The 13,812-nt window shown below is 40.7% G+C and overlaps 1 protein-coding gene across 1 annotated transcript in view; it reads left to right on the top strand.

The window, feature by feature from the left end:
* Positions 1–13,812, top strand: part of plcg2 (phospholipase C, gamma 2) — a 203,019-nt gene that overhangs the window by 96,473 nt on the left and 92,734 nt on the right. The window contains exons 2-4 of the mRNA XM_060837990.1: positions 1,916–2,068; positions 6,673–6,766; positions 7,171–7,218. Of these exons, the coding sequence (XP_060693973.1) occupies positions 1,916–2,068; positions 6,673–6,766; positions 7,171–7,218 (295 nt within the window). The remainder of the gene's footprint in view (positions 1–1,915; positions 2,069–6,672; positions 6,767–7,170; positions 7,219–13,812) is intronic.

Raw genomic sequence — 13,812 nt, 5'->3', positions numbered from 1 at the left:
ACACTGCACTGAGGCACAAAACAAACAGAGATCAAACAGGGTCCCCACATATTTGTTTAAAGGGTTGGGTTTTAATGAAAGTCTTAAGTGAAGAGACAGAGTGGTTCAGAGCTTGAAGCCAGGCATTCAACCTTTGAAGTTGGACCTTGACGCTAGTGAGGCACAACGAATCGTCAAAGCAAAGTTGAGCATCACATATCCCATTATGTTACATGGTTCATTTGGATGTTTCTGGTGGGTTGGATTTGGCTATGCTTTGCATTGTTCCAATGAATGTTGTTTGTACAGTTCTACTTTGAATATCAGCGGAAGACTGAAGCTCAGGATATTATTTCTCAGACAGACTAAAGTATTCCCTTTGGCCAAATAATTCTTTCCTCTGGTAGTTGCTAACAATACAACAGATGCTACCTATTTGTATGCTACTATACTTTCAGCTCTGCATATAAAAACATTTTAACAATGAGCAAGTGTCGGCCAATTGGCCAACCATTCAAGGAGATTATGGCTGATCTACCCAAAAGTCTGAAATTCTCTTTCGTAAGGCCCCTCAAAACCCTCAATTGCTTGATTAAAAAGAAATGGGTCCACTTCCTCCTTAAATACTACTTCTAATAACTTCCAAAAGTATAATAGAAACTTTCATTGCATGAGACCACTGTGAGCCTGTGAAACCTACACTGGATGACAATATGAATTTCTTAATATCATTTTTATGATAGGAACCTTGTTACTCAGAATTTTGGAATATTGTGTGCAATTCTGGTCTCCCTGCTATAGGAAAGATGCTGTGAAACTTGAAAGGGTTCAGAAAAGAATTACAAGGATGTTGCCAGGGTTGGAAGGTTTGAGCCACAGGGAGAGGTTGAATAAGCTGGGACTATTTTCCCTGGATCGTCAGAGGCTGAGGGGTGACCTTATAGAGATTTATAAAATAGTGAGGCACATGGATAGGGTAACAAGACATGGGTTTTCCCTAGGGTGGGGCAGTCCAAAACTAGAGAGCATATTTGAAGGTGGGAGGGGAAAGAATTAAAAGGGAACTAAGGGGCAACTTTTTTATGCAGAAGGTAGTGTGTATATGGAATGAGCAACCAGGGGAAATGGTGGAGGCTGATACAATTAAAGCATTTCAAAGGTATCTGAATGGATATCTGAATAGGATGGGTTTAGAGGGATATGGGCCAAAAGCTGGCAACTGGGACTCGATTTGTTTAGGATATTTGGTTGGCATGGATGAGTTGAACCAAAGGGTCTATTTCTCTCTGATACATCTCTATGAATGTATAACTGAACACCCTTCTGAGGCTGAGCGAAAACTCCTGTTTGTGGGCATAAAATGGTGGGCTTTGTGTTCTCATCAATCTCAATGTCTTCCCACTTGGTGTCCGGCTCAGATTGTTTTTGAAAGCGTGGTCAGTTCTATCCAGGTATCGATTCATGGTCAATTAAACAATTACAGAGACAGGGACCAGGGAGAATGCCACCTCTTCTTCAGGAAAATGTCATAATGAGGAACAGAAAACAGGAAGCAGATTCTGATTGGAGAAAATTCTGAATAGAATTTTTTTGAGATGACACTTGAGGGCTAGGTCCAAGTTCAAATACAGCACTTCAGTCATGTTTAATAAAACTAGCCACCTGTTTTAAAATTAGGGCTGTGCTCACAGAAATCCAGTTCTGTTTAATTTGCATCTATCTGAAAGTGTCATAAACAGCCTAGTTGTCTTTGAACAACATCACTGTCTTATTTCTGCAGTATACTGTCTATAATCAAAATCAGCATCAGTGGTTCACAAATGATTTGCAAAGGTTTATTGTCACTGCTGCCTTTTGTGCCCTCCCTCATAGTTGTGAAATGTTATCTCCCAGAAATCATTACTCCAGTGCCTCATACAATTTTGTTTGCTTTTAGTTGATTTGCAAGAGATTAAGGAAATCCGCCTTGGGAAGAACTCGAAGGACTTTGAACAGATTTCAAAAGAGCAGAAGGACAAATACAGCGATGATGTCTGTTTCACAGTATTCTACGGTACTGACTTTGTGCTCAACAGTCTCAGTTTGGCAGGTAAGTCCCACTACTGCTCCAATCATTCACCAGTCGAGCCATCCCTCGCCCCTATTCTAGGTCAGCATACTTACCAGAAGCCTCTCGTTTTGAAATATAATGTTGAGTTTTCTTCAGAGCATTCTGTAGGCGGAGTGGAAAGGTCTGAATTAAACCCTTGCCAATGAATTTGGAAAGGTGATCTTATCCAAAATGATGGGTTTAGATCAGAGTGCTGCAAGAAAAGCACAGCAGGTCAGTCAGCATCCGAGGAGCAGAAAAATGGATGTTTCAGGCAAAAACCCTTCATCAGGAATGGAGGCAGGGACCCTTCAGGGTGGAGAGATAAATGGGGAGTGGGGGTGGGGCTGGGGATGGGGAGTAGGTAGCAAAGAGTACAATAGGTGAATGGGGGTGGGGATGGAGGTGATAGTTCAGAGAGGAGGATGGGTAAAGGTAGCAAGGGGTACAATAGCAGTCCTAAGAAGATCTGATGTGATGTTCTGGAAAAATCTTTCAGTTTCACTCGTGGAATTGTATCATCTGCAGTACTGTCTCAAACATCTTGAGAAGAATACTTTGGCTTTGGAGAGAATACAGAAGAGATTCATCAGGGATAATACTGGAGATGACTGTTTAAGCTATGAAGAGAGACTCTGTAGAGTAGACATAATTTTCCATAAGATTAACGAGTGATCAAATTATGGTGTTTGAGGTGATTAAAGGATTTGATAGGATACGCGTTGGCTATTTCTTCTGGTGAAGAAGTTCAGAATAAGGGGACATCACCCTTGAATGGCCTAGCTCTAATTTTCAGGTGATATCAAGAAGCATTTATGGAAGAAATCTGGAAATCTGTTCACTTACGAAGTTATTAAGATTTGGTTAATTGAAAACTTCAAAGCTGAGATTGATGTTTCTTCAGGTGATATGAAACCAAGGAATTAAGTGCTGGTCAATTATGTCTCAAAGGGCTGATGGCATGTACCTGGTCCTGTGATGTAGACAGAGGTTTGAAGCTGGAATGGATTACACAGTGGATTAGAACATTCTAAACTCCTGGAAACTAACAGAGCAAAAGTCTTCAATCATTAAAATTTATAGGATCAAGCTGCTGTTGTTGTGGGTGTATTTTATTTCCATTATTTTGAAATGAATAAGACACGAACTTCACAAAATGACATATACATTGCTTGTGTTTTTTACGTTTTACCGATGGCTGTGGTGGTGCTTTTGTTACTTTTAAGCTGTCTTGGGCAGTAACGTATAACATCAGTTGTGAATTTTTGGGTCCTTTGATTCTTTGAAAAATCTTTGAGAAAATCTAGTCTTTTTCCTCCCCAGTAAAGTCATAACCATAACCATATTACTGCTGCTGTGGGATAAATTGTTCATGATGCCCCCTCGCATGGAAAGGAAGAACCTGCATCCAGATGTTGTCTTTCAGAATCTTAGGATGTTCCAAAATGTCTCAATGCCAATGAAGTAATTTGAGGGAAGGTGGTATTAGAAAGACTGCATCTAATTGGTGTGCAGCAAAGGCCCACAAATTGAGGTGAAGAAAATGTCCAGATTATTTGTTTTAATATTGTCGATTGTTACTGAAAAGATGTATAAAACAAACTGCTCCAAACCTTATATTCTTGCGAATAGCTAGTTTACAGTTTCTAAAGATACCATTAATAAACAACACAATCATTCATTGCTCAGGCAGCACAATGGCTCAGTGGTTAGCACTACTGCCTCAGAGCACCAGGGATCCAGGTTCAATTCCACCCTTGGATGACTGCCAGTGTGGAATTTGCATATTCTCTCCGTGTGTATGTGGGTGGGCTTTCTCTAAATACTCCAGTTTCCTCCCAAAGATCAAAAGTTACGTGGATTGGCCACAGGAAATGCAGGGATTGGGATGCTTTTCAGAGGGTCAGTGTGGACTTGATGGGCTGAATGGCCTGCTTCTACACAAGAGAGATTCTATGATAAACTAAATGACCTATAAAATGGATTAACCCACACCCATTGATTGTAATGCACATAACATACCTACTTCATGCTGATTTTTTGTTCATTCCAGGATAAGAGCATTGCTGGCTAGGTCAGCAGTTATTGCCCATCCCTAATTGCTCAAAGGACAGTAAAGAGTCAACCACATAATCTTTGTGTCCAGCCAGTACTAACCATGATGCCCAACCATGTTGGTATCAGCAGGAGCAATATTGTAAGTGATATTGTACTGCTTAAAGTTATTGGCACTTAGTAAGTGGGAGGTAAACCTGACTGAAGCAGCCACTAGAAATGTCTTTACACGCGCACATGCATCATCAACAGTGTGGTGGTGTTGGGTTGCCTGCAGTTGTATGGGAATATTGTGTGGAATTGCTGGTGAATGAAGAAATGGGGTTTAGATTTAGATTCCCTACATTATGGAAACAGGTCCTTTGGCCCATTCAAGTCCATATCGACACTCCAAAGAGCAATCCACCCCGACCCATTCCACTACTCTGTATTTACCCCAAACTTAATGTACCTAGCATTATGGACAATTTAACATGGCCAATTCACCTAAACTGCACATCTTTAGATTGTGGGAGGAAACCCACAGAGACACATAGGAAGAATGTGCAACTTCCACATAGACTGTTGCCCGAGGTAGGAATCAAACCCAGGTCCCTGGTGCTGTGAGACAGCAATACTAATCACTGAGCTATCATGGGTTGTCGTGACTGCTATTGCATTCAGGTGAGTTCCTCAGACACATTCCTACGATGTGCCTTCTCCTTTCATCCTTCTGCTCATTGTACTTCTCAGCTGTTCACCACATCACTAATGGCAATGACTGCCCTCTCCTAATCGTGACGGTTTGCACAATGCAAAAGCCCAATGCAAATTGTGACACCACTCTGCCAGTACTGCAGGTCTCTTCCAGACTGGTCCAGGCAACAGAATGGTTGTGTCAGCGTGACGGTGTCTATCACATTTGCGGTGTGGCTTTAATTGTATACATGTTATCTGCATATACTCAGCAGAGTCTTCAGCCATACCAACAGCCGACTACCTGGCAGTTCCCTGACCAGCTTTGGTTTGTTTGTGGTTACTCAAATGTTGCTAGTAGAACAGACAAGCACAGAATGAATACATCAATATTGCTGCCAAGAATGGGCATTGACCTGACTAATTCACTGCTTATGGTCACATACCGGCCAGAAGCTGTGATAGTGAAATCCCTTTCAGTTCCAGTACACGGTGGAATGGATGTCGGGTTTGCAGTCACTGTTGCCCTGCATCTTAGGAAAGCTGCATGCTCTTTCGATCCACTCTTCCCTGGAAGGTGACAATGTAATGTATTAGTGCTCTTTGAATAGGGAGCATCAGCGGTCTTCCTTACTCAGTATGAGATGTGAAATGTGAGACCCCAGCTCCTGCCAGGTTTGTTCAATGCCACAGTCATCTTGAAAGCCACTGTTAATGGTGTCCTCAGCCTGCCCTGAGATTTTGCTGCAACAGGTGGTAGATTTCACTGAAGATGTCCTTCTCACATGTTACTCGTCAATGGTAAAATAACTGATCTATGAACACCCTTGGTAGATAATGCCCCCTGCTCTGGACCCTTCTCCGCCCCAGTCTTGGGAGAAACTGCATGTTTTTTTTTGTTCAATCTCCATGTCATTTCTTTCGCAAGGAGAATGCACATTAGTGCACCCAAGTCTAGGCATGGCAGGTTTAGCAGAAGCCACAAAATCATCACATAGTCCGACAGCATCTGCCACACCAACGCCCACAGGCGTTTGCAATTTGAAACTACTACAAAAAGCAACATGTGGTTGTAGACTGTGTAACAGGAACAAGAAATCAATTAGAAATTAACTGTACATAATTGGTTACCTCTTTTAGTAGCACTCACTGATGATCATCCTCTAAGTTGGGGGATGTGATGGCCTAGTGGTGTTGTCACTACACTGTTATTAATCCAGAAACACAGGTAATGTTCTGGGGGCCTGCATTCAAATCCTATCATGGCAGTTGGTGGAATTTGAATCTAATAATAATCTAGAAATAAGAGTCTAATGATGACCTCAGAGCCAATGCCGATTTTCAGGAAAAACCCATTGGTTCACTAATGTCCTAGAGGGAAGGAAATCTGCTATCCTTACCTGGTCTGCCTACATGTGACTCCAGACCCACAACAATGTTTTGACTGTTAACTGCAGTATAGGCAATCTGGGGATAGGGAATGAATGCTGGTTCAGCCAGTGACGTCCACATCCCCGAATGAATAATAAAAAAAAAGAGTTCTGGCATGCAAGCTTAAGAGAGGGTGTTGACTAGAGTAGTGATCTCCAAAATGCCACCATTGGCATCAAATCAGCAATGTTTTGCATGTTGATGACACTATAACCCTCACAATTCACTGGACGTTCACTGTGTATACATTGAAGGCAACACCAAAATGAACCCCACAGACATGACACTGACACCACTTTGGAGCTCAAGGGGTAATTGGAGTCCCAAACCTCAAGCTAATAAGCCAAAGTTCTCAGCTACTTTAAAATAATCGCTATCCTGGATCTGTAAATGATCTGAGACCAGCAGCTAACATGTTACAACTTTTTTTTCTATTCTTGCAGCTAATTCAAAAGAAGAAGCTTCCAAATGGTTAAAGGGACTGGAAATTCTGTACAAAGAGAGTCAAACTGCACCAACCCCATTACGAATAGAAAGGTAGAGGATCTCATTATCTGCTATGTCTTTAAACTGCTTTACACATTCTGCAGTTCAATGCCATCCTGCCTACAAACAATTAACACAGCAAATGATGTTTTGGGAAATACTTTAAGCGCTAGAGGTTTGTGTCCTCACTTTATAATGAACATTTCAAAGAGCTTTTCTTAAAATGGTTCAGGGTGCAGGAAATGGTGTCTGAAATCATTTGCTATCGGCATTCGCATTCTCTTTAATTGCAGTTAGTTCTGATGTTTTCTTGGCATTAATATATTGAAAGAACTTGTCTTTTGTGTTGTCTGACGTAACTGGATTGGAGCTGTTATCTTGTGATTTGCTGTTAGGGAAAATGTAACAGTGTGTCTCTGACCTTGTTTCATTCTTACATGTTGTATAATTTGCAGTTGGCTGAGGAAACAGTTTTATTCAGTGGACTGGACAAGAAGAAATAGGTAAGGCTCACTGAATCAATGTAAGACTTCAATCAGTGTTGATATGGTTTATCTAGCTAAGCTCCCAGTCAGGAGCATTTCCTAGATGTTGATAGTGGATCTCATTGAAGGTCTGGGAAGACTGAAACATTAATCTTCCATCTCCTTTACAAGCTCCATCCACACTAATTACTGACTCCTTTCTCCTCCCTGACAAACTGTCTGAGACTGACCCAGAGTTTGAAACTTAGAAAAAATATTTCAGTGCATGGTGATCCTCCAACCCACACATTTACACCATCATTTGATCTGTAAAGTTGTCTGACTCCACCCTGTATTACAGCTCATCTGCTGTAGAAAACCTCATTCTTGCATTTGTTCCCTTATGCCTTGATTACTCCAATGCATTAGAGTCATAATCATACAGCATGGAAGGAAACCGTTTGGTCCAACCTGTCCGTGCTGACCAGGTTTCCTAAACTGAACTAGTCCATTTACCAGTATTTGGCCCATCGTTTCTAAACCTTTCCTATCCATGTACCCATCCAGATACCTTTTAAATGTTGTAATTGTACTTGCCTCTAACGTTTCTTCTGGCAGTTTGTTCCAAACACACACCACCCTCTGTGTGAAAATTCCCAGATTTTGCCCTTCATAAACTTCAGGTCATCCAAAGCTCAAATAAAAGCTGAATACTGTGGAAGCTGGCGAAATGAAATGAAAACAGAACATGCTAGAGAAACATAGCAGATCTGGCAAGACCTGAGGAAAGAGAAACAGAGTTAACGTTTCAAATCTGTTATGACTGTTCTTTGAGATACTTCAAAGTCCTGTTGTCCATGTCTTAACTTGCACCAACACTTATTCACCCTTTTTGGCCTGTGCTAACAGGCTTAAACTGTCTCCTGTGTCATTAGTTCTTTTTTTTAAACCTCTCATGCTTACTCTCATATCCCACTATTGTCTTGCCTCCTCCCTGTCAATGGAGTAACCTTTAGCCCTACCAACGCCAAGATATCTGTCCTTCTAATTCTTGCCTCTTGGGCATCCCTGGTTTTATTTGCCTGACCACCCTGTCTTTGTTGACTAGATACTAATATTAGGAATTCCTTCCCTAAAGCTCTCCATTATATATCCCACTTTCGTCATTTTTAAATTCTTTACAGTTTTTACATTTTTAAGTTTTTATACATTACGTTGCTATTAGCAAAAGAAGCAAAAGTGACATCAGAAAAACCATTTTCACACAGATGTAGTGTTAGCGTCGAGGATGCACTGCCAGAGACTGTGGTGGATTGAGGCATTCAGTAGGGAGTTAGATAGTCTTTGTACAGTAACAATCATATCGCTGATTGGAAGAGCGAGCACAGCTCAAACACAATGGACCACTGGCCCCCTTTGGTTCTGTAAGAATTCTTTGATTCGGTAATACTCATACAAAGTTTAAAGAAAACATTAATTACAATGCAGCTTCATTAGAAGTTACAAAAATTGTTGGAAACACTCAATAAGTTTGGCAGCATCTGTGCAGAGAAATCAAAGTTAACATTTCAGGTCCAATGACCCTTCCTCAGAACTGCTCAGAACCAAATTAACTCTCCACAGGTGCTGCCAGACCTGATGAGCTTTTCCAGCAATTTCAGCTTTTGTTTCTGATTCACAGCATCCACAGTTCTTCTGTTTTCATGAGAAGCTATATTGAAATATGACTAATTAACACTACTTCTAGATCCTTCAGTTTTATTTCAATGAAGTGTTAAAGCTGAACAGATTATGATATTCTTACTGACTGCAAATGTTGATTATGATAAATTTATGTGTAAGCAGAATTAAGAGTTGCAGTTAACTATTGATACAAATGCTCTGGAATTACTAGTCATTTTACTTTGTTGCATGTGAAGATATCTAAAACAATAAAACATGTTGCATTTCCTTATTTTAAATTTGCTAGGTTGACATAGGGCAGAATTTAAGATCTGACGTTTTAACACTTGCAGTAAGCTAGGGTGCTAAAGATTTGATTCACTGACAGGGATGATGTGGGCACATAGGAAACAGTGCAAATTCTAATTTGTGCAAGTTTTTTGTGCACAAAATGATTGTTAGCAATTTATGTTTCATGTGGTTCTGCTCTACTGGTGGACACTTCCACTCCTACTTGTGGGGAATATTAAGCTGCAGCTAAATAACATGTTGCGAAAGGATTTTATTGCCATTTTATCAGCACTTATGGTCAGATAATGGCACAATAACAAAGAAATTCGTGACCTAAGTTTTAATTCTGATTTTCACTTTGAAACATTTATTTGTTACTTGAGTAAGTGTTGTACATATTTCTCTTGGTTCCTGTTTAACAGCTTCATGGCATCTCTCCTCTTAAATCAGCAAGTCGAAAATAATAAAGAAAGAACCCTGCTGGGGCACTGTATCAAAATAAAACACAAATTAACAGTCAGACGGAATCTTACATAATGAAACAGAAACTTACTAAATGAAAATAATGTTGTCTGGGCTGATGTTGTTTCCTAGACCCTGTGGTGCCCATTGGTCTAAAATAGCTTCTATTGTGCTTGTGAGCACTGCATGCTCCCTGTCCAGGGACTCACAAGTGCAGGTTTAACCGCTAAAAGAGAAACAATGAGCCCTCCATGGCCTGCTACCTACATCTATTGATGGCCACATTGGCCAGGCCCAGGAGCAGACCCATGAGAAGGCCCCTCAATTTGTCCATCCCTCCCTGCACTTTGTGCCTGTAGATTTGTAGCATGGGACTGAAGTGCAACCAAAATTTAAGAAGTAGCCCCTTCAACAAACTAAAAGGCAGCCACAAACAGAAATATTCTATGTACATATGAAAAACTGTTTCTTCCAGGCCATAAAAACTACATGTGACCCAGCACTCAGTGAACTTACTCAAGCAATGATTGCATGGGACTGTGCAATGGCGTCTCTACCATACAATGTGAACATACACCAAACAGTGGTGAAAAAACAAAAAGCACTTTGGAATAAAATATTCTCTATCCTGACTATCTGTAAGAGAATAAATACTGAGAAAGTAGAGATATAGCTGGCTTAGCCCAAACTAGACAGATACTCCCATCTTCGTGTGTTGTTGGATGTAGGAAGTGTGTTTAGTGCAGAATGATGTATCTGCACCTCTTGTCCACATTGCCCACACTCCACCCTGAAGTTCTATTTGGATATTCATCCATTTCTTATTTTATTAGCTGACTATTTTCAAAGACCTGGATATTTTGTGGTTGAAACTGTTTTCCTCATTTGTCAATTGCGATATGCGGAATCAAGGCTAGAATCAGACTATTTATTTTTTAATCATTCATGGGATGAAGGTGTCACTGGCTAGACTAGCATTTACATTTAAATATAAATTCCACTAACTGCTGTAGCGGGATTCACAGCCAGGTGCCCAGAACATTACCTGGTTCTCTGGATTAACAGTTCAACAACAATACCACTGAGCTGTTGCCTCCCACCAATCTGTCAAATTTCCTTTCACAACAAATATAAATGTCCCTGTTTATGTAGAGTTTGGTGACATGGAGTGGATAAGCTTAAGTTGATTCTCTAACCTGTAACTAAAAAGAATTGACTTTTTATGGGCATATGAGTATGTAAAAACATAGGAACATAAGAACGAGGTGCAGGAGTAGGCAATTTAGTCCCTCAAGCCTGCTTCACCATTTAGCATGATAATGACAGATCTCATCTCAGCATCAAGTCCGCTTTTCTGCTCGCTCTCCATAACCCTTCAACCCATTACTAATTGAAAATCTGACAATCTCCTTCTTAAATGTTCCAGTGTCCATGACACTCTGGTGTAGTGAAAACGACAGATTCATGACCCGTTGAGAGAAGTAATTTCTCCTCATTGCTTTCTTAAACCTCCTATCTCTTATCCTAAAATTATGACCTCTTATTCTAGATTGCCCCGCATGAGGTAACATCCTCTCATTGTCTTGTTTGTCAATCCCCTTTACCATTTTATATACCTCAATTAGATCTCCTCTCATTCTTCTGAACTCTAGAGTGTAAAGACCTAAACAGCTCAATCTCTCTTCAAACAACAAACCCCTCATCACTGGAATCAATCGAGTGAATCTGCTCTAAACTGCCTCCAATGCAACTAAATCCCTCCTCAAATAATGCACCCAGAATTACATGCAATATTCCATATGTGGTTTCACTAATTCCTTGTACAATTGCAGCAACAATTGCCTACTTCAATACCCCCTTCCTTTAGCAATAAGTGTCGAAATTCAATTCACATATGGTTCTAATTAAAATCATTAATCTGTGAAATCCTATCAGGAATATACTCCTGATTTTGAAATCACATGTTGCCTGAGACCCTTTGATGTAACACATATCCTTCAGAGTAAAAGTCGTCATTGTTTCATTAGAGAGCAATGATTAGCATTGAACTTAACCTGAATGTCACTGTGCCTCAGGTGGAAGAGGCATTGACCCCACTGTACAAACTGGTTGCACAGCTAACTGAGCTAACCAACTCTCTAGATTCCTTACGGAATAATGAATGAGCTACATTTATAGGTTGATATTGAGTGCAAGTGATCATTTGGACCACTATATTTGTGCTGACAAAGGGTCAAAAGGTTGCAAAACTAACTCAAGCTGAAAATAAGAGTTAATGGTGATCATCAGTGTTTTTAGCTAATTTCAGGTGATTTGTTCCAGTCCTATGAAATGTCAAACACTGGGTTTTCTGTACCAGCTGCCCTTTCGGCAGTGACAAAGTTGTTATCTAAACCAGATATCTAATCAGGATAGTGATACTGTTGCTTTCTCCAAAATGCTTTAACATTGCTTGAACCAGGTATCATACAGCATCTACCTTCCCTTGCACCATTGAAATTTATTAGATCCTGCAGGTGCCTGAAATGGGGTTCAAGACTATAAGAAATAGGAACAGGAATAGGCAATTCAGCCTGTTGAGCCTGCTTTGCCATTCAATAGGGCCACAGCTTATATGACACTCATCAAGCCCAGGAGAAAGTGAGGACTGCAGGTGCTGCAGATCAGAGCTGAAAATATGTTGCTGGAAAAGTGCAGCAGGTCAGGCAGCATCCAAGGAGCAGAAGAATCGACGTCTTGGGCATGAGCCCTTCTTCAGGAATTCCTGAAGAAGGGCTCATGCCTGAAACGTCGATTCTCCTGCTCCTTGGATGCTGCCTGACCTGCTGCACTTTTCCAGCAACACGTTTTCAGCATTCATCAAGCCCACCTTCATGCCCTTTCCCCATACGCCTTGGTTCCCTGACTGATCAAGAATCTATCTATCTCAGCCTTAAATATACTCAAGGACTCTGCCCACAGCTCTCTGTGGCAAGGAGTTCAAAGACTCTCAACCTCTGAGAGAAAAAAATCCTCCTCATCTCATTTTTAAATTGGCACCACTTAGATTTGAGATCACGACCTCTGCTCCTGGACTTTCCCACAAGAGGAAACATTCTCTCAGCATTTCCCTTGTCAAGTCCCTTAAGAATCTCTGTATGTTTCAATGAGATCACCTTTCATTCTTCTAAACTCCAGTGAGCAGAGATCCAACCATTTAGCTTTTGTTCATAAGACAATCCCTGCATACTGAGGATCATTCCAGTGAACCTTCTCTGAACTGCCTTCAATGAAATGATCCCTTTCCTTAGATAAAGAGACCAAAACTGCTCACAGTTCTACAGTTGTAGTCTCACCAGCACTTTGTGTAGTTACAGTAAGACTTCCCTACTTTTATACTCCAAACCGCTTTGAATACAGCCTTATGTTGCATTAGCCTTCCTGATTACTTGCTGTACCTGTGTGCTAGCTTTCTGTGTTTTGTGCACGAGAAGCTCCATGTCTCTTTGTGTTTCAGATATCTGCAGTATTCCTACTTTACATAAAACTCTTCTTTTTCTCATTTTCAAATTGAACAACTTCACATTTTCCCACATTATGCTCCATTTATCAACTTTTGCCAATCGCTTAACCCATCCAGTATCTTTCTTTAAACAGTTTGTATCCCTCTCACAACATCCCTTCCACCTATTTTTGTGTTGTCTACAAATTTGACTGCAGTGCATATGCTTTCTTCCTCCAAGTCATTAATATAAAGTGTATATTGGTGAGATGCCAGCACTGAGCCCAGTGGAACTCCACTGGTCACAGGTCAGCAACCAGAAAAGACTCCCCCCACCCCACCCCTCCCCACCACTAGGTAATTCACTACCCATGCCAACGTACTACCTCCAACACCGTACACTCATGATTTAACTTTTAGTATACACCTTGTCGAATGCCTTCTGGAAGTCCAAATATATCTCATCTTCTGGTTCCCCTCTATCCACTCTGGTTGAAAGTTCCTTGAAAAATTCTAATGTCAGACATGATTTTCCTTTCATGAAGATATGCTGACTCTGTTAAAGATATGCTGATTCTGTTTAATTAGACTATGTTCTTCCATATATTCTGCTATTACCTCCTCAATAATTGGTTTCAATACTTCTCCAACGGTAATCAGCCAACAGTGACTCACATATTGCCTCCCTTTCTTTTTGAATGGGGTGTCAAATTAGCAGTTTTCCTTTCCTCTGGTAG

Source organism: Hemiscyllium ocellatum, chromosome 17, assembly GCF_020745735.1.
Source record: "Hemiscyllium ocellatum isolate sHemOce1 chromosome 17, sHemOce1.pat.X.cur, whole genome shotgun sequence".
NCBI lineage: Eukaryota > Metazoa > Chordata > Chondrichthyes > Orectolobiformes > Hemiscylliidae > Hemiscyllium > Hemiscyllium ocellatum.
The sequence above is the reverse complement of the archived record's forward strand: the minus strand, read 5'-3'. Positions and strand labels throughout refer to the sequence as shown.